The following is a 21,247-nucleotide window of genomic DNA, read 5'->3' as shown; positions in this document are numbered from 1 at the left end:
ATCTATACCCCTTAAAATAGCTTTATATAGTTGTAACTGGAGTCCGTAACAGGATCCGACATGAAGCTATTTGTCTCTCGCAGAAAACAGTAAAAATGGAGCTAAAGTGATGTTCACTGAAAGTGAAAATGACTACGATGAAAGACCTCACTGACATCCAGAGTGATTCAGTGGGGAACACGTTTTCTGATTGAGAGAATATCCTCTCAAGATTATCAGTGTGTCAGAAGCAAATTAACATGTCTTATGTATGAAATATGGCACCATTATCTTTCCCACTTTTGTATTTGAGAAAGACAGGATGAAGAAGGATCTTGTCTGATCCCACTGGAGATTTGTTTTTCCCATATGTAGGCAGAGAAGGGAAATTCAGACCTGTCATGTACATGCTCAAGACTGTATTTTGTGTAGTTGAAAAATCATACGATGCATAGCTTAAATGATGACTGATTGCACTGTATTATATGGTTTTAAAATCAGTTCTTTTTGATTTATATTTTTTTTTGTGGGACAGTGGTATTATTTTCATTTTTTGGATGATGGATACGAAGAACTCTGTATATCTTTTTCTGACATTCTCACTGTTCTGCACAGTCACAATGTTGGAGTCATAAACCTATCATTAGTCATCATTAATCCCCAGGTCTCTCTTTAAACTGGCTGCTCTGCAGTCTATCCTGGAGGCATTACACTGCCCATAACTACCCTTGGCTTTTAGGTTTTGACAGAAATTATGACCTTAATAAAGTCGACTTTGCAATATTTGCATGCATAAGCATCTGATACAAAAAGACTGTCTGGCTCTGTTTTAGAGCTCCCCTGGGCTGGCTCTTGGCAGGCAGTCGATGTCCTCATGACTTAACGGCGTGTCAAAGTGACTCAAAAATGCTTTAAGAAGAAGTGCAGCAGGCCAGTTCAGAAGAGCTGCTTGTCATTTACCATCTTAATGTAAAATAACAGCACAACACATTATGTAGCGTGAGATTGCTCCTCTTGCTCCAAGTGGAGTTTCTGCATTCATTACATTAAAAATTTGTCAACACCTCTGTGAGTTGCACAGGTAAATATCTATAGGTCAGAATCTGCCAGTTAGCTGGTAGAATAATTTAGCCAGGTACATCTTGCAGTTTTACCTCCAAAATAAAGAGCAAATAAACGATGCGTCAAACTCAAACTGACTGAAACTGCCTGCATGCTCCACTTAGTCAGTTTACATTTAAGACACAGTATCATCTCTGTTTGTCTTTCATGGCAGACGTCAAACTACATCGCAAGCCGTCATAAAGATGAAGTGATGATGTGTTGTTTTCAGGCTTCTGGCTCTGTTTATTTCTTGGCGAATGGACAAAAAAACAAACATGCTGCACTGTAACTTAATTCTCATGATAAATCCTTCAGCGGGATAAGTGTAGCTGAATGGGGCTGGTGTTTATCCAGTAGTCCTTCTCATCGTAACACTGTTGATAAATGTCACAGTCTCAAAACAAGGAATGCTGGTCTGTATGATCTCCAAGAATTGTTGTTTATGGCCCCCTGTTGGATAACAAGGAAATAGTGGCTGCTCTGATATTTCATACTTACTGTATGTGCAGACGTATATTAATTATGTGTTAACATGAACATTGTATTTTTTCTTTTCTGTCTTTCTTTTTTTTTTTTTTTAAAGTCAGTGTCATTTTTTTTTGGAGAAATGGAACTAAATTATCATCAATACCATCAATGTATATATCTCATGATATCCATATGATCTTCTTTACATGTGTGAATCAAAGTTACGCAGTTATGGTGACAGAAAACTACAGTTATATAAAGCCTAAAGTTTAAATACAACATATCCAATGATATATATTAAGGAAATTGGTTCCAAAATTACTGTTAAAAGACCAGAGGAGGTTGCAAAACCAATTGTCTGTGCCTGAAATACCAGTAATCAAAATATGTGAGTTTGTACACATCCCATAATTCTCTGTCTGTTTTCACCTGTGCTTTATAACATTATTGGGATTTATGCATTCTCATATTTAAATGTCTATCATGCTATGCTCTTTCTAGGAATTACTTAAACAGTTTTAGATTTGCCTTATTAAATTAATTAAATACAGCTCTGTATTTTCAGACGCTGTTTAGCTTTTTTATTAAAAGAGAAGTGTGGAACTTCTGCCTGCCCACACACAGTCACGGACAGGTGCTACAGGTCATTAGGAGGCAGCTGTGTTTGTCTTAAAGTCTGGCATGAAACATTGACATTTTAAAGTGTCTATTTGGAGTGGTTTTACTTTATGTTCTGTTTGTGTTATAGTAAAGTTTTCTCTCCAGGATGAAGGCCCAATGGACAAAGAACAATATTTATTAAATCCCATCAAATGAGGGATTAAATGTGAATTTGCAAACCATATTAGTTGTTTAACAGCAATACTTACTCAAGTCCAGCGCAGGTTTTTCATCTCTCAGTGAGAATTTGAGGGGTGGGGCCTGTAATGCCCGCTGGCAGTTCTGGGGTTTGGATGCAAATATCACGGCTTTGTGACTCTACTTGCCTGAGTTGGATGCAGTTCGACGCTCCAAAGTGGATTTAAAAAGCGCAACTCGCAGGAGCTTCAGTGCAAACACGCTTCCTCACTAAAGGAGACGAGAAAAAGTCACACTGACTTATTTCATCGGGATATATATAAATACTTTTTCATGCATATAATCTTTTATTGGACATTTTTTTGCCAATCCATTGCATATTTCTCGTCTTGTGCATCCTCTCCACAGTCTGCTAGGGAGTTGCCTCGGTACAGTGACAGATGTGAAAGAGATGAAATCATATGTCTTTTTAAATGATGACAGAGAAAAGTTGCATGGGGGTATCCTGTAGGAGGAGTTTTTTTGTGACCAAACAAGTAACGGATTTTCCCTTATAAAAAAGGAAATTGAGCCCCGACCGCTCAATGAACAGCATTATTCGGAGACCCAGATGTACAGGTGGGTTGATTTTTTTCTTAAATTGTATGATTTTGGATAAACTGATGTACTATTCTTATGAATAGGGGTTGAACGTTATTGTTAGGATCAGTAAATTCGATTAAGTCAAACTGATTTAATTGTGCCCTAAATAAATAAGAATTTTGATATGTTAATATTTCCATTATTAGTAGTATTATTGTTATTATTATTATTTTCATTATTATCATTATTATTATTATTATACTTAGTTTTTTATTATATATTATTATATATTATTATTATATTTGTATTGGGACCATACTTATTCATTTTATTTGCAATCTATTTAAACTTTGAAACATTTGAATTTAAACTCGGACTGCCCCATTTTTAACCATCATGATGAGGGTAACTTTGTCCTGAAATACATTTTAAAAACTTGCCCAATATTTAACCAAATGAGTGGAGCACACTGAGAATTCATTTTGGCTGAATCATATTTTGACAGTACTTTATACTGGCTAAACTGAATTTAGACTGGGGTACAGTTTACACACTGCTTTTTCACTCCCTAGGATTCCATTCTACAACACACACACACACACACACACACACACACACACATGCACACACATTACACTCGCTCCTTGTCATCCTCTGGAGCTGCATAAAATGTCAGCCTCCCCAGCTTCAAAGTGAAGGGGCATGCAGGGAGGGATTTAGAAAAACAACAGGACAGTGATGTGACAGCAGAGTTGCTGGACTGGGGACAGGTGGGGGATCTGCACTTGATTTTCCTTCTCCCTGAAGAGCAGCGCAGTGCAAACAGCTGTAATCCACTATGGTGTGCGAGCCTCGAGGCAAAGCTGATCTGTGCTCAACCGAGCTGTACAGGATCAACCCTCTGACTGCTGGAGCTGTGCAAGGCTTCAGTGCTACATGGCAACTTAAAAAGAGAGATTCTGGTGGTGGTTTGACTGGAGGATGCGGTCAGTGCTGCTGCTTCTCTGCTCTGTGTGTTGAGTATGTTTCAGCTGCTGCACATTTGACCTCACTCCCTCGACTCTTTAACACTAGAGGAAGTGATTACTAAAATGATTGAGGCTTCTGGGGGGTGCTGGGGGTGCAGCCAGGTGTCTCTCCACACTCAGTGAAGCTAGCAGAGGTGGAAGGGCCACTTATCATCTACAGATTTAGATTAATAGGTGTTGAGAGCATGGGTGCGTGCATAAGGATGATGATGACTCTGGCTGTATTTTTCTTATGATAGCCTCAGTCAACACCCCATTTCCCTATTTCCTTTTTTTTTTCCTGTTACATCATCTCTTAATGTTCTTCGTTTCTTTCTGTTTTTCATTGTGGTCTAGATTGGCTAGCACCAACAGAGCTTATGGCTTGGATGTACAAATCAGGGGTTTTACAAATATCAAAGTAAATCGAACATGAATGTGCACTATGACTGGGTGAAATCACCCACAAATTCGCATCGCTTTGTTCTCTGCACACACCAGCGGCCCAATTTCGGGAGCAAAATGTGCTCATTTAAAAAGCAGAGTTTACTGCTAATTCTGCTCTTGGTGTCCACTTAAAAATAATTTCACTTTAAAAGCAAAGGTTTTGAGGTTAGTGTGGAGCCACGGAACAGGAAAATATTGACTCCAGTATTTTGGTAATTCCCCAAAAAACATCATGACTTAAAAACTAACAACTCCTTTTTTTAACCTATATGTGCCATCTGTGCCCCAGACTTGTTGTACGTTGCAAATACCACTATTACCTCCCTCCCATAACCCTCTCCGTAAGTTTGTGTGCAACTGAGGCATTTCGGCAAAAGGTATACATGTTGATCCCACAGGCAGAAAGTTCATTGACAGGTTGTATTTGTAACTCTGACCTCAGAGTTCTGGCACCTTCTAGAGTTCAATAAATTCCCAGTGTGGGAGCTCCCTTTCAGTGCTTGAATAATTGATGGATCAAACTTAAGACTTACAAAGGAGGCAATTTAATCTCCTTACTATTTGATGAGCAGGGCTTAGTTTCATTGGGCTCAGGTGAATGTGGCTGATGGTGAGGAAAGGCACACAGTTAAATGGATGAGAGAGCACAGACAGAGAGTTTTCAAAACATACAGGTGCCACAGTTGCCTGATGAGATGAGTGTTTGAGAAATGGCATGTTTTAAATTTAAAAAAAAAAAGAAAAGAAAAAGGGCCTTACGATGTAGATGATCTAAAAGTACAACAGTCAGTTTTCTCCATGAGTTAACAGCCTGATCCTGACTCTTATCTCCACGGCGTGTGAGAGCAGATATGGATGGGCTGAGGTGGGCTTTTTGGCAGGTTGCACAGTCGTGGGAGTGCTGGGTTATGAAAGAATCTCTGGCACATGTCTTGAGTTACTCAGAGCTGGAAAGGTTGTGTTCTGACAGATCCAGAGACTTAACATGTCCCATTCTCCAGTCATCACTCTCTCAACTAACAAACAGGTGCTGCTGAATACTGGCTGCGCCACTCTTTTGGCTCTTTCCCGTAAATAGGACTTTAGCTGAGAGGTGTCAGTGACATTGTGAGTCATTAAGTGTTAAGAAGTAAATAAACATACCGGCGGGGAAGTGAGTCTGAAGTGTTTCCCAATTAGGAGAGGCTACCAGTACCCCTCTCCTCTGTTAGGACCTCAGTGTAATTTAACAAAGTGTAAGTTAATGTTATGAAATTGCAAAAAAATGAAAAAAATGAGCTTCCTTTTTTTAAACGTGAGTCTTCAGGGTGGACAAATCCTACAAGGGTGTTGTCATGTATGTGCGTTTGTATCATTTTCCTGACTCATTCCACGCCAACAGACTACAACGGACACTCCCATTTACCAATGGCTCGACTAAACTTCATTTAGCTCATTTAAAATATCTTGTTTCAAAAGAATGGGACATTTATGTACTTAGGGACCTTCTTTCCTCAATTTCCATCCTCAAATAGGGTATAAATGTTGCTTCTCTCAAGACAAGCTTATAGTTATCATCATTCCTGGAAATCTATCTGGATTTTTTTTTAATACCCATTTGCAGAAGTTAGGAGAAAAAAAGCAAAATTGATGTAATTTTTTATTATTTTAAAGATTGTGTTTCGTTCCTGGCGCCAAGCATTTTGTAACGCTGATATTGTTTTGTCTCTTTTGATTTATACTTTAACAAAGAATGTAATGTTGCCTGCTGGAATGTTTAGACGCACCAAATGGCATTGTCCTTAGTGTGATTCAGAGCCACAACCGACTCAACGGCCAAATATGGTCCTATTTTTCTTTATTGAGCTGCGAGGGAGGACCTCCCATTGCTCTGATCCTAACATGTTCTGTGTATCCTCTTCACACAAGAGCTGTAAATACAGGCAGCGTATGACACTATCTAAAAAAGATCTCAGCACCAAATATGACAAAGGCCCTCAGTCCAAGTGTGCATTGCGTTTCCCAGAGAGAGTTGACTGCGCTGTATTTTAAAAAGTGTAGACAATTCATCATCCAAGTCCAAATACAGCTTGAAATGCCATGACCCAAAAGTGTTTGTGGTTTTTAGTTTCCTTGTTCCATGACTGACTATTTGAATGAACCACTCATGAGTTTATAGCTCTTCAGATTACAGATATTTCTGATGTTAAGGAGAAAAATTATGTATTATACTTGAATGACTGCCATATAGGCCAAGCAATATAGCCTAGTTACAATAGACTAGAATTTGATGTGGCTGGTTTGAGTATGTTAATTCATTGATAGCACATGGATGTTATTCTATTACCTCCTGAAAAACATATCAAAGGAAAAGTTCTACATTTTGGGAAACGCAGTTATTTGCTTTCTTGATGATGATGAGAGGAGCAGATCCATATCTCCCTCGTATCTGTGTAGTTTGTATAAAGACTGAAAACAGGGGGAAAAATCCTGGCGCAGTCAAGCAGAACTCGTCCACCGACACCTTTGAAGGTAAATTCATGCAAAAACCAAAAGGTAAAAACTACTAGTTGCAATTTTACAAAGGATTATACACAGGACTATTTCTTGGTTGGGAGTGACTTTTCATTCTAACACCTCAGTTTAGTAGGGATTAAACAACATGTTAATTAGTGAGCTTTGAGGTGCTGGCAGCCATTTCATTTTTATCTTCATGCAGTAATTTTATTAATTTGTTAGAAATTTGTTCTAATAAAAAGTAGTATGACGGTTCCACCATCCTCATCTCATGGCCCCAGACTCGTAGATGGACCCTGTGCCAAAATCTAGACCTAAATTATTGTACTTTATATTCTGCTCCTTTTTTTTAAACTTGTGTTTTATCAAACTGCTTTCATTTTTTTCTGTGTAAAGTCATTAACACACAGAAAACCTGGTAGTAGGAGAACTGTAATACTGCAAACACCAATTATTTTCATTGTTAATAATTCAGACAATTATTTTCTTTATTAATCAGTTCATTGTTTTGTCTATAAAATGTCAGTGAATAGTTTAAAAAATATGTCCATCATTATTCCCTGAAGCTGTAGTAAACATATTCCAATTGCTTTTTTGGTTTTCGGTTTTCATCCGACAACAGTCAATAAAAAACTACAAAAACAACATTCACATATGAGAAACTGGCACCACTGGTACCTTTTTCTTTTGCACTTTTGCTTTAAAATTACTTAAGCAATTAATCAGTTGTCAAAATTGTTGCCAATTATGTTCTCTCAAACAAGTAATCGATTGATCACCTAATCATTTCAGCTCTAGAGTACTGTTTTGTTTATGGGTGAATAATAGTGAAAGTGCCATGGTAAGTGTAGTGTGGGTCAGTAGGGGTCCCACAAGGTTAATCCAGTTTTGGCCATGACAGATGTGCTTCTCATCTAACTCTCAGCAAGATAGCAAATAAGTGTATTTCCAAAAATATCAAACTATTCCTTTAATGTTAGTTCATCTGTACCCGTAACATTTCCTTTCCCTAAATCTGTTCCCCATCTTTCTGTCTTGTCTGCCTCCTTTTTTCCTCAGCAGGTCCTGGTGCAAGCAGATGTGTTGCCACACATAGTCCAGAACCAGTATTTGTCTTTCCTCAGTCTGCAAGCTCTTATTTTAGTGCATCCTTAGAGCATCTTTAATAAGACACACGCTTGTGAGCTCAAGCTCTTACTGACAGCAAACACTCCACTGACAGCGGGTTCCCTGCTTTCCTGCCAGCCCACCCCAAGCTTCATGGGTTGAACCACCAGAAGTTCGACACTCTCCTCTCCACTCTCTCCTCCTCTTCATCCTCTGCACAACCCCTCAACCCCCCCTACAGCCCTGCTCTGTCTACTCCCTTTGCCAGTACTGCCACCAGTGTGATGGCTTGTTGTGCCTCGGGCTTGTTTGGACTTGCAACCGCAGCATCACCCTCCACTACACAGACTTGCGGACGCAGCAGCCACTAGAGTGAAGGATACAGAGAGACAGAGGAGGGGTGGGGGGGAAAGGGAGAGACAGACAGAGAAAGAGAGCAGCACCACAGTAGAGAGGAGGGATCATCTGTCCCAGCAGCAGAGGGATCCACCTGTCCCACAGAGGAAGGGGGCCCCCCCACCTGATCCATCTGGTTGCAGGGGGGGACCCTGCGTGGCCGGGAAGGCAACAGGGACTATGCAGCTGGGACTGGTGGCGCTGGCAATGGTCTTCCTCAGCTCCATGGGTCATAGCGATGCTCTCAAGCTTTCCAAAGCGAGAAGGCAGAGACGGGGTGAGTTCTCTCTCTCTCTCTCTCTCAGTTTGTTTTGATCTCGCTTTTCTTCCACTTCAGCACTGCTGCCTTTTGTTACTGTGGTCTGAGTCACAGTGGTGGATGTCTTATAAACATTTAACAAGCAAAGCAAAGATAACATTTTGTTTATTTTCTCATCATTCTTATTTGTTTTTCCTGGGCGGGTTATGTTAGGTTCAGTGTTTCTCCTGAATGGCTCGTCTTTCTTCCTCTTTTTAAGATTATGCCTCTCTCGGTTTATGTAAAACTTTTATGGGTATTAGGATTGTTTATAGAGGGGGTTTTGATGTATTCACCCTCAAAGCCATCGGTCTTTTTGTGTCTGGCTCTGTGGGCACATAATGGAAGGAGTACCTGACAGTTCTAAGCTCTCAATTGGACCGTGCCGCCGCTGTTGTTGTAAGCATTTTTCTGACCTCACGCAACCAAAGATGGTGCTCGGGCCGACTCGCAGTATATCTCTGGCCTCAGAGCCTCAATGCTGGTCTTACTGTCAGCTTTGAAATAATTCTTCCTTTACACACAAGGAGCTTTCAGCCAATGCCAAGCTCACCCCAACCTCTGTGAACCAGAATTCATATAATACCATGACTGGCCACAGAAACAGATGTGGTGTTATTAAAATCACACATACTAGGAAGGAAGGAACTGTTGTTTGTGTCACAGATAAAGGATATTTTTACAGTATAGGCCTACATACTCACATATATACGTATAACAATCTTTAAGTTGGACTCTTATGAGGGTAGAAGGATTTGGGTCACTCACTGTATACATGAGCACGTGTCATTTTAAGTTCTACCCCCTCCAGATATGGAAGAGGTTTGCAGTTTACACGTCTGTTTTACAGCTTTCGCGTCTTTAATATCATCAGACTGTGTGTTTTCTTCGACCACCCCCTTTGGCAGGCAAAGAGCTGACGACAGTGGTGCTTGTTTTTTTCCCCCGTGGGCTTTCTGTGTTCCCTCTCTGAATGAATTCAGTGTCATGCAGGGATCAAACTGAAACCATCAGAGAGGAGAGTAGCACATATTGCTCCTCATGCTCCAGGCAGCACAAACTGTCTCTTTTTTTTCAATCCACCATGTGTCACAAACAGTTTACAACACCACATTCTCAGACACATACACTCTTTACTTCCCAGGGCCGTTGTATTACTTTAATCATTATTAGTGATAGCGAGCAATAAGACCTGGCTGTAATGATTGCATTTGAGGATACCGCGATCCAGGCATGCTGTGATCCGTTCATGGGAGAACCCTTTTAACGTTTTTACCATCCAAGATATCTCTGGGAGGCAGGGCGGCAGATGGATGGCTGTGTGAGAGTATGTATATTTAGAGCTGATGATTTACAGTGCCGAACTGTAAATCACCTCCAACGACTGTGTTTTTGTCTCTGAACGACTCCTAGAACAAGGATGTGCACTTTGACTCACTTTTCCTAGAAATGATTCAGATTACTGGTTGTGTGCACCGCGGCTTTGCTTTTTTGGAAGATGAAGGAATTGGATTAATGTCTGAGCTCGGGATTACAAGGAGGTGAAGTGTAAATGCATCTGCAGAGCATTTTCAGACTTAGGACAGCGGGATAGTTGCTGGTTGGTACCACCATAGAAAAAAACACTGGCTTTGCACATTCGGTATTCGTCTCTTGGTCATGTCCGTCACTACTGCACTTTTCCAATGCCAAAGATCATTTCTGACTGATCTCAGCGGAGGCTCTGTGTGATGTGAGTTGCCTGATTTTGACTGGCTCTTGCTTGACTGTCAGCCCCAATTACCCGGGTTTCTCCAAATGAAAATCTGTTAAGGATCTCCGGCAAGCAGTTTGAAGTAAACAGTGAGTAACTGTTCAAACAAAGATGTTTGGCCTGGCCCCCGGTTAGATTAAGCTGCAAGCATTAAGCCCTGCTTGTTGGAGTGATAAAGTGCTGGCAGGTTTATGGCTGGATCAGCGGACATGCCAGCATAATATTACAGTTGCCTGATGTTGTTCTCATACACAGAATATTGACAAATGCCCTTTTTATTTCTTCATTAAAATTCATATCTGGCTGCAAACTGTTTATGTTTTTTTCTGTAATGATACACTGTGCTGTTCTGTTGCTTACTGTTACTTTCCTTCTGTTTACCTTGTGTTTCTCCAGTTAGTACTGAGGGGCCACCATCTTGCCCCAAAGGCTGTGACCGATGCTCTGAGTATAACGGCTGCATTAAATGTAAGCCCAAGCTCTTCATCTTCCTGGAGCGCAATGACATCCGTCAGATAGGCGTGTGCCTCGCCTCCTGCCCCATGGGATACTTTGGGATGAGGAACCCAGAAGGCAACAACAGATGCACCCGTGAGTTTTGATTTGTGTTGTAGACTCTTTACCGTGGGACACTGCGGGTGTCAGGGGTACATCAACAGGATGTGTAAGTGGGCACGTTAGATTTGTAAATACACATCTGGAATCTTCCAAATACACGCAGGCTGGAGCTAAATGGTTGGCAAGAGCTCGCTCTCACTCCGTAAAAATCAGGGGGATACCCTGTTAGTTTTTTGTCTTGTATATTTTCACTTTGTGTTGCTACGCTTTCTGTGTTTAACAATGATCTAAGATATTAACGCAGAAAATAGGGATCCCACCTTATGAATGAATCAATGTTCTCTATTTGCCATACCCTGCTGTCTCGTCTTTTTTGAACCAATGTGTGCTACTATTTTTCATGTTTGTGAGTGAATACGTACACTACCCTCTTATTACTGAATGCCCGCTAACAAGATGCAACTGGCCACTAATAAGTAAATGAGTGTCCACTTCATGAAATCTGTCTGCTGTTCTGTCCCTGTGGAAGAGAGCACGCAAATAGCTAGCAAATTCAGCAAAATAGGTCTTCTTTATGGTTATTAGGCAGGTTTGGCTCATTTGAAGGGTGGGTGAAAGGGTGGCCGCACTCATGGTACTTACCAAACTCACTTAGCTGGGTCCTGTACTTTTAGCTGAGGAGTGCCAGCACCTCAGTCTGTTGTCTGTTTCCTCTTATGTGTGGGCAGAAAACAGGATTGCAACAAAATCCCAACAAAAACATTTCTAATGCATTGTTGTTTGTCTGTTTTTGAGAGGATGTCTGTGTTTTTTATTTGGCCCTCATGTGCAGGGTTCATGCCAGGCCACAATCCATGTTTGTTATGCTTTCGCTTTTACACATATTTTATTCTGGTACGCCCTTACTGCATCCTATACTGTCTGTATATTTGAATGTGTGTGGGTATAAAAATCATTTCTAATCAATCTTTGCACTGTTAAATGCTGAGTTTATTACCTTGTGTTTAATGACACACTGTTACATTCACTGCTTCAAGATAGTCATGCAGTAGATGTAGATATTTGGTGGGCAACTACAGTGCCCACCAGCCTGTAGTGATTTTCTGCTAGAGGAAGAAAAATGCAGCTTATACTTATCTGTCGAGATATTTTGCTTGACTGCAGATTCCTACATCTCCTAATGTTTGTCAGATGTGATAAATTGTGTTTCCTGTAACATTTACACAACCCCAAAGCATATACAGCTCAGGAGCTGTCATTTTTTGCTATATGTGCCACATTGTAATGATGGTACTATGCCTGTGTTTTACAGCCTTTACACTCAGAGGTCCACAACAGAATCTGTATCTTATTCTTAAACTGACAGCATATTTTATTTTCCCTGTTAAGTTTGTTGCATCAGTGCAAATGACACAATTAGAATTATTTATGAGATTTTTGCAATTCTATCAAAATACTGGATCATATGCAATAAATCAACCACATGTGTTTTTGTTATTTCAATGCAGCATTATTTCACTGTCCTGAAAGGGCTGAATTTCCTAAGCAAATTCCTTTCAGAGGCCCTCAGTGGCTAACCTGGGTTATTATCCAATCATCTGACTTTATACATGTCATCCCAGAATGTCTTGTTAGCAACATTTGTCTTACATTATAGGGCTACAAACGTCAGTACTGTCAAATTTAGCTGTCAGGGGCTTAAAAATAGTAATTGGGAGCAGGAGGCAAGGACTTTAAGATCCCAATGAGGGATTCAGTGTTAGATCATTTCTGACCTTGGCATCAGACCAGCTGCAGAGTAGACATTCTTGACTTCAGCACTCATGAACACGATGCGTCTAGATCTCAATAAGTTTCCCATACAAAAACACTGGCACATGGAAATTTACAGATTTTCATCTTTCTCAGCTGTTTTCATCCAAGGAAGGTTAATTCAGATGGAGTGAATGACGCGAATGAGGAAGTGCCTTTCATGATGAGACCAAAGCTTTTTGGGAATCTTTTAACGTGTCTGTTTTTTATCCTTCTGTGTCTGTAATTATCCAAAATTTCAAGAAGTTCTTTGTTTGACTGGAGAGTCAGGGAGTTTAATGAGTCTGAGGTGTGGAGAAGCCCACTCTTGAGAAACCAAGTGGAGCGTTACACTCCTGGCTGTACTCATTCACACCCTCCTTCCAAAAAAACAAGGCCTGTGGTGCATGTGTTTTTAAGAGAAGAGTGTTACTCCCCTTAAATAGACCCCGTGTTGTTTAACCACCAATTAATCTCTCAGAGGGAATAAAATTCAAGTTATTCTTGTCCTCTCTCTGGAGAATGATTTCCTCTTTTTTTGAGCCAAGTTGCTATGAAATCTTCATTTAAAAGACTAGAGATTTCTGTGTATCCACAACTTTTCCTGAACAAGACAGAAAAATTTGAACACAGTGGAACGAAATCATACTTCACCAGAATCTACATGACTTTCACATCCTTTCATTTGACCCTGTGTTTTTTGTCTCCCCTGTGTCTTTCAGAATGTAAAATAGACAACTGTGAAGAATGTTTCAATCGCAATTTTTGCACAAAATGTAAGGAGGGCTTGTATTCACACAGCGGGCGATGTTATGTAAGCTGCCCTCCAGGCCAGCGCACCTCCAACGAGACCATGGAGTGTGTCGGTGAGTGATCTTTGACCTCCCACTGTTTGCCAGCTTCAAAACATAAACATGGCATCTTACAAAAGTTACCTGCTGTAGTGTACATGCTATACATCATCTGAGAAGCCAGCTATGTTCAGTTGTCTGGCCTGGAAAAAGGGAAGTGAACACTTGAGAAAAATAACAGAATCTCTTTCCCTTCTGTGGTTTTATCTGTTGAAAACGATTCTGTCATAAGTTAGAAACGACGCCATTAACAGTGAAACTCGGAGCTCTCCAGGCATCTTGGCTCAGTGCTGCAAAGACCTGGAGCTCTGGATTGACTTTTTGGCATCACGTGCTGTTAACTTGACCCCGCTGATCCATAGAGAATATAAACGGGATCTTAAAAACTAGCTATTGTGTTGAGGCACAGGATACTGATATTTTCAGGTTCATAGCAACAGTCTCAATCTGTCGAAAGAATCTGTCAAAAAAAAAAAGAAAAGGCTTGCTTTCAGATGTGGAAATTACCTAAAGTCATTATCCTGTGCTAAAACTACTGAGCTGTAAAAATGCAGGCAGGAAAGCTGCAAAACAAATGTGAGATGTTGGAGCTGTGAACCATTCACTCACCACCTTAGTCTTTGTGCCATGTTTTTCCCGCAGGTCAGGGTGCTTCAGAGTGCGAACTGGGTGAGTGGAGCCAATGGGGTCCCTGTATGAAGAAGAACAAAACGTGTGGATTTAAGAAAGGCTCGCAGTCTCGGGTCCGTTCACCCCTTCCACAGGTCCACAGCCCAGACACCTCCCCAGCCTCTGTGCCCTCGCAGAACTGTGCTCCACAGATAGAGAGAAGGAAGTGCGTTGTGAACAAGATGCCCTGTACGAGAGGTAAACACGAATACGGGAAAGTGCAGAAAAACCAATGCACAACGAGGGAGAGATGTCAGATAATGGGGACTACTAATTCAAATAGCGATAATCAAATGACACTTCTCAGATTACAGATAAACAAGCAGGAAAGTCCATGTGATTCATGAAATGCCTCCACCAGTTAATATGATGGAACCATTACTCAACAGCTAAAAGCCTGCATTCCCGCCAGTGTGTTTGTGACCCACAGCGTGTTGATTGGGTTTTGTTTGGCTGAGCTCACAGAAGGATACAGAATCTCTTGACTTCTCAGCGTGTAAACAATAAACCCCAATCTATGAGCCAAGCAGATGAAGGGCGGGCATTATGCACTGCAAAGCTGGAAGAGGATCAGAGCGAGAAAGAGCTATTTGTTCTGAGGACCGTTGAAGCGTGAGGTTTACATGGCCATGACATGTTTGCTTGGGTTCTTATCACCCACACAGCAGCTTGCTCTCCAGCAGGTTAACAGTCATTCTCACCAGTCAATGGCCATTATCGGCTTTCATAACAGCTTATTAGTCGCTCTTGGCCTCTTTTGCAGATAGCGCCAATAAATGTTGGATCTGGCCAGGTGCTCCAGACGCTAAAAGCGCTACAAAAAACAGCAGTGATCCCAATTATTTGCTTTTAAACATTTTGTCCTTAGTAGTGAGGCAAAGAAATGATGAATTTACTAGCAGTGCTGCTGGGATGGTAAACCTTACAAAAATGGAGAAATACAAGTGGAGCTGTTATTCATTCAAATTATAGGATTCCTGCTCTTGAACTGAAAGGGATTATTGTTAATTAAGAGTCATTAGCAAATTTCTTTTTTCTAAATGTCACCAAATACCAATCTGTTTTGCATAGTGAACCGATTTTAACCAAAGTTGTAAACTTACACTTTTTTGCAAAGAGTAAGAGAGCTGCCAACGAGCAGTATTTAAGGCCTTTATTGGACGGTGGCACGCATAGGGGATTTCGGGCACAGCAGCAAGATTGCGTAACAATATTTGCACAGTCTTGGCATCTCTACAGATGTTGCAACATGTAACAGATGATATGCCTGGATATTTGTGAGTAAACATGGAGGAGGCTCGGATATTCCAGCACCATCCTCTCCTCTTGGAGAATTCCTTTAGGGCTCAGAGTCTCAAGGAACACAACATGATCTGACATTGTCCCATATAGATCTGTGGTCATGTCTAGAGGGAAGGAGGATGGCTTGGCTTGTAAATGCTCAGTGAGGATGGAGGCTCTTTATTAGACAGGCTGTGACAGTACAATTCGAGAAATGAGAAGCAAATTTACTCTGTATGACACCTACATCCTGGAAACAATGTCAGCCTTTGGTTCAGAGGAATAATTAGCAGTCAAATATTATATAAAAACTGCTGTGCCGACCGCCGAATGTTAGGAGCAAAGGTAGGTCACAGGATGATGTGAGGTGTCACCTGACGAGTGATGAGTCACAGAAGCTTTGTGGATTGTGAAACGGTCGACTTGGTTGACGTTAGTCCTGTTTTTCCTCCCTTGCGCTGCTAATCACATTTGTATGAAAATAAAATGCATACTCCTGCCACAATGCATGAGAATGACTATTCCTCTGTGAGGTAATTCATGGGTGATGGTACCATAACCCCGGTGAACCAGTTAATGTGGGTAAACACTGTGCAAAAAAAAGAGTGCAACTGTGGATTCATCTGTGGGAGTTGGCTGGCAGACTGGCTATATAAAACACAGGGGGCAGACCTTGTATAACATTAGTGATTTAGTGGTCTGCAGATCTCACGCTTTGTGTTGATTTGGCTGCAAATTTTTTTCCCCCTTTTCCTGAAGCTCCACAAAAGGGTCTCACGCGAAAACAGAATTTTCTGGATGTGTTATTGCATTTGTCAGGCACAATTGTTTAACTTGGATGGAGAGGAGGTGCAATCAGAGCTGTCATAAACTGATGGAGTCCCCCCTCTCTTGGCTCCATTAGTAATTTGTTAGAGAAGTAATTAAGTCCTTACACAGTAAGCACATCAGCTCAGATGCTGCAGAGTGTGTGTGAGGACCCTTCGCTTCACTCAGGCGCCACTCTTGTTCATTGTCCCTCATTGATTTAAATTGAAAATATTACAGCTCAGTATTAAGTGCTTGTTTGAATAGTGGCCATAAAAGCTCAGAAATGTATTTATTGATTCAAAACAACACATAAATGATCAACATGTTGGACATAAAATCTTATGATTTTGGCCAACTCACCAAATGAGTTTTCAGTGCTGTTTTCATGATTTTAGTTCGAACCATTCTCCAAAAAAGATGAGTTATTCCTGTTTGTGCACTACTGTGTGGGACTGAGCCTTTTCGTTTTCATTTGAGAGTAAAGCAACTGTGACTCTGCATGGGCCTGCGGTGAATAAATGTTTTTGTGTTCGGTCTGTCCAAATTCAACTACATAGAATCCACTTCATCACCAGATAATGATTTTCACTGGCTATGCAGAAATATTGTTTTTGGTGAAATCTGAGAGACATTGTACCTTTGGGCTTTTAGTTTTTTACATTTGCATTTAAACCAAAGAATCATAACTGTTTGTTCGACAAGTTTAAGAAATGCTGGAGGGAAATAAACACAGACCTTAAGTTATTACTCCATGGCAGTAGACAAACATGGTGGCGCCATAAGCCCTGCTGTTGTCAACTGCATAGTGAACACTGTCCAGCCCTTGGCACGTGTTCACTCAGTTTCTAGGATGTTCAGAGATTCTCAACACACAAGTTCATAATAAACATCCTCCAGCATAACTACACTCCCACAGATATACAAAACCAAATACTTTTGAGTGCTGCTTAAACAATAGCCATCTGACTCTAGACACAATGTCCATTTCCACTTTGTGACAGCTCCTCATGTCCTTGTGGGCCATTACTGGGTCCTTGACAATGTTTAACTCATGTCACTTGACTGTCGTAAGTGCTCTCACTGTCTATACATGTGCTGCATTTTTAAAATCCGCAGCAGAACAGCAGCTCTTATCTCTCCTGGATGGGTTATGTGCAGACATTAACCACACCATGATGGATGTCTGTATTTAGAGAGCAATTATACTCTTAAAATGTGTGACAGGTGTGAATCCTAATGTGAGGCAATGGGGGAACGTTTATGTGTGTTTAGTGGGACAAAGGCGTGAGTAGCTGAAATTAAAAAGACTAAGAGTCTACTGCCTAGCTACCATCTCCCTATCGCTATGCTAATGTCAGGTATAAGGTAAGAATGTCCATCTTAATTTGGCAGATAATCATGCTAAATTAACTTATTTAACAAGCACTAAACACATAGTCCAGCTGAGGCTGATGGGACTGTTAGGGCAGAAGTACTGGATGAATTAAAATTCTGACCTGTTGGTTGCACTGGAGGAAAAGTTAAGCCATCATCAAAGTTATTACAATTAATCCTGAGGAGGACGTGAAAGTCTGCACAATAATTCATGGCAGTTGATCCAGCCGTTGTTCAGATATAGTCTGGACCAGAGCGGTAGACCACCCGACTGACCCCTTGACATGGCCAAAAACAATTAGCCTCCAAATGTTTAGATGTGTTATTTTGTCTTATTAAATTTGATTATAATTTGTTGGCCACTTGTGGTACATGCTGACTGCACATATATTTTCAGTATGGCTAAACATAGTATTATGTTAGCATTTATGAATGATTCTGGACTGGATATGCATGGTTTACTCGTTTTGCCTGCATTAAAAACCACACAACCACACCCGCAAGTTCTGATCCAGCACACATCCTGTATCCTCTATTCTCATCTCTCAGGAATCCATGCTTTAAAAAGAAAAGAAAAAAAATTGTTTAGCCAAGCAGAGGCACTTCAACGTGCGACATCCGATGATGACAGATGTCTGACATGCGTTTATTTGAGGAATAGTATAACCAATTAATCATGTTTTCTCTGCATTCTCATTTCAGAGAGGAAGAATAAGGGAGACCAACAAGACGACACAAACAGCAGAGAGAGGGAGAACGCACGTGGGCGAGGACGAGAAGGCAAAGATGGCAGTAGAGGAGGAGGAGGAGGAGGAGGAGGAGGAGGAGGTGGTGGTGGTGGTGGTGTTGGTGGTGGAGGTGGTGGTGGTGGAGTAGCAGGAGGAGGAGGAGGAGGAGGAGGAGGTGGTGGTGGTGGTGGTGGTGGTGGTGGTGGTGGTGGTGGTGGGAAGAGGAGAAAAGGCCAGAGCAGGACAACCACTGCTCCTAGCATCACAACCAGCTCCGTCAGCTAAACTTCAGTGCCTGCTGGGTGGGGCTGAGAGAAAAGCAGAGACAGCGCCTCACCCAGCGGTGCCAGCCATAGACAACGTGATGAAGGAATGGATTAATGCTGCTAATGCGTTGTAGAAGATGCAAAGAGAACTGGAGGATTGCTGCAACACAAAAGGCTTTCCAGAGCTTTTTGAATAGATTAACCTATCTGAAAGAGACGTGTTTTAGTGGTACTCTGAAAGACTTGTTGATTTTCATTCCAGCGTGAGGGATCACTGTTGGAGAAGCAAAGCCACGGTGAAGATTGTGGTTCAGCAACCTATGTCACTTGTTGAACTCAGAACAGATCCTGTGTTTCAAATGCAGCATTAAAGCTGGAAGTCTGATAATGAATGAAGGGCCTCTCCAGTCCCCTCTGGTTTATGATGTATTTAGTTGGAGTCCGATTTTAATCACAATCTGTTCTTCATTTGTTTCGTGTTTGCGAGAGGTGGCAGATGGATTTTCTCAACAGCCGCTGTACGTGATGTAAAGACGGTGAATAGTATTAAGTCTTTGTACCTTTATTTCCTATTGTGAGATGAAACAAAAAGAAAAGGCACTGGAAATCATTTGTGGTTGTTGAGGACAGAAGGTCTTCTATATATTATTTTGATGAAGGAGTCTATTAAAAAACAGGCCTGAGAGAAGATGTAGAGGGGGATTACTGGGAGCTAAGCTCACGTCCTTCTCTGGTGTCTTGACACAGACTTTTGCCATTTCATAGCGTAGTTGTTTGTTTGGAATTATATGTTGATGTTCGTATCAGAAAATGAGGAATTAAAAACACAAATATTTGCATGGTACAAGGTTGCATGTGCGTGCCATTGTGCATGCAAGCGTGTGTGTGTGCGCGTGTGTTTGTCTCTACCCAAAGTCTGGGTGTTTGTGTACTTAGTATGCATTTCTGCACGGAATCAAGTTGTTTGTCGACGGAACTTAGTTGTTTGTACATGTGTGTTTACATTTGCACATATGTATTAATATTGGTCTCATAGATTGAAGAAATAGGGTCTGGATATCAAGAGGAAACAAAATGTAAATGCACAGTGATATATCGAATATGCAGTAACTACAAGCCACTGATTATTATATAAGCCATCAAATCATCAGCTGCTCAGTAATCATGTATGTTTGCAACAGGGTCTGAAGATTTTGCACAACTTTAATGTTTCCTACTGCTCAAGTTTCAGAACAATCATAGCATTTTACACATTTTACACATTTATACTCCTGCCAGCTTCATAACATCGCAGATACAGATTTTTTTTTTTTTTTTTTTTATTCCTAGAATGTTTTCCATGGGTCTGTTTGCTTTTCACAAGATATTAGTTTCAGGAGAAGTTACACGCTACATTATTCATTCATACTATGGATTGTGATACTGAATATGTCAAACTGTGTTTATCATCAAACGTAAGAAGTATTAATATCATCATGTATAGCTTATTCTGTGAAAGCCTAAATAAAGTTCAGATGAAGCTGATGACACTTCAGTCATACACTGATTTTGCAATTAGTCTCTTTGATTTCACTTGAAATGACTTTCATGATTTTCTCTGCAATTGATCCACCTCTTCATTTCTGTGGTTCACACTCCTACATGCCATACACATAAGGACACATTTTCATGAAGACTTGGCTACACTGTGAGCTTACAATATGATTTATGCTTATTATTTTTTTCTTTTAACAACTTGGGTTTTATTTTCACTGTTTTTGGACATTATTTCTATTTGTTATGGATACATTGTACTTACTAAGTTACTTGGTGAGATAGGGAAACCCAACTAGTCCCAAGTGGCAAGAAACACAAGTAGTTTCCTTCATACAGGTTTTAAATTTACCTGCATGTTACAAATTTATTTGGAAGGACAAAACAAAGGCAATTGTAAAATTACAGCCCAAACGATCCATTTTAAACTTCTATCACAATGTGATTCAATTTTGACCTCCTCTACTTATTATATTTAAGCTCATACACAGTTTCCTGCAAAACAAAGAATTATCCCCCACATCTTGGGTCAGTTTAAAACAGAAAAAGTAAACAAAGTGGTAGATAATCTGGCTAAACTGCAGGTATGTTAACAACTGGTCTTTTCGTCCTAGTGCCTGTGCTGCTTGTGTTGCCTTGTTTTCAGATCTCAGCAATTACTTCAGTGAGTACAGTTACATAACATGATGGCCAAAACAACATGAATATTACTGTTATTATTATAAAAATAACACTAATCATATACTCGTTTTACAGATGAAGCAAATACATGACGAGGAAGGTCAATCTTGATCAGTTTGTTTTCACAGTAGATGTACCTTCATAATTTCATGGGGAAGTTTGAATTCTTATTCTCTGACCTGAATTTAATCAAAACCACAAAGAATAAGAAAATAATTCTGCTGAGTGTATGATGCTATCTACCTCCACGTACCTTTAGTGGTTATGGTA

General features: G+C 40.6%; 1 protein-coding gene across 1 annotated transcript; it reads left to right on the top strand.

Moving 5' to 3' along the window:
• The first annotated feature begins 2,543 nt into the window (after nt 1-2,543).
• rspo1 (R-spondin 1) lies at nt 2,544-20,287 on the top strand. Its single transcript, XM_056379686.1, has 7 exons — nt 2,544-2,967; nt 7,944-8,661; nt 10,832-11,026; nt 13,507-13,650; nt 14,278-14,502; nt 18,472-18,566; nt 18,705-20,287. Exons 2-7 carry the CDS (start codon nt 8,565-8,567, stop codon nt 18,780-18,782), a joined length of 834 nt encoding a protein of 277 aa, XP_056235661.1. The 5' UTR covers nt 2,544-2,967; nt 7,944-8,564; the 3' UTR covers nt 18,783-20,287.
• The last annotated feature ends 960 nt before the right edge of the window (nt 20,288-21,247 follow it).

Source organism: Seriola aureovittata, chromosome 7, assembly GCF_021018895.1.
Source record: "Seriola aureovittata isolate HTS-2021-v1 ecotype China chromosome 7, ASM2101889v1, whole genome shotgun sequence".
NCBI lineage: Eukaryota > Metazoa > Chordata > Actinopteri > Carangiformes > Carangidae > Seriola > Seriola aureovittata.
Note: the sequence above shows the minus strand (reverse complement) of the source record. Positions and strands in the feature narration are given on the sequence as shown.

Excerpts from the sequence above, each read along its gene's own strand:
- rspo1 (XM_056379686.1), top strand. The coding sequence starts at position 8,565 with ATGCAGCTGGGACTGGTGGCGCTGGCAATGGTCTTCCTCAGCTCCATG. Across the intron at positions 14,503-18,471 it reads CAAGATGCCCTGTACGAGAG|AGAGGAAGAATAAGGGAGAC; the intron begins GTAAACACGAAT and ends TTCTCATTTCAG. Across the intron at positions 18,567-18,704 it reads AAGGCAAAGATGGCAGTAGA|GGTGGTGGTGGGAAGAGGAG; the intron begins GGAGGAGGAGGA and ends GGTGGTGGTGGT.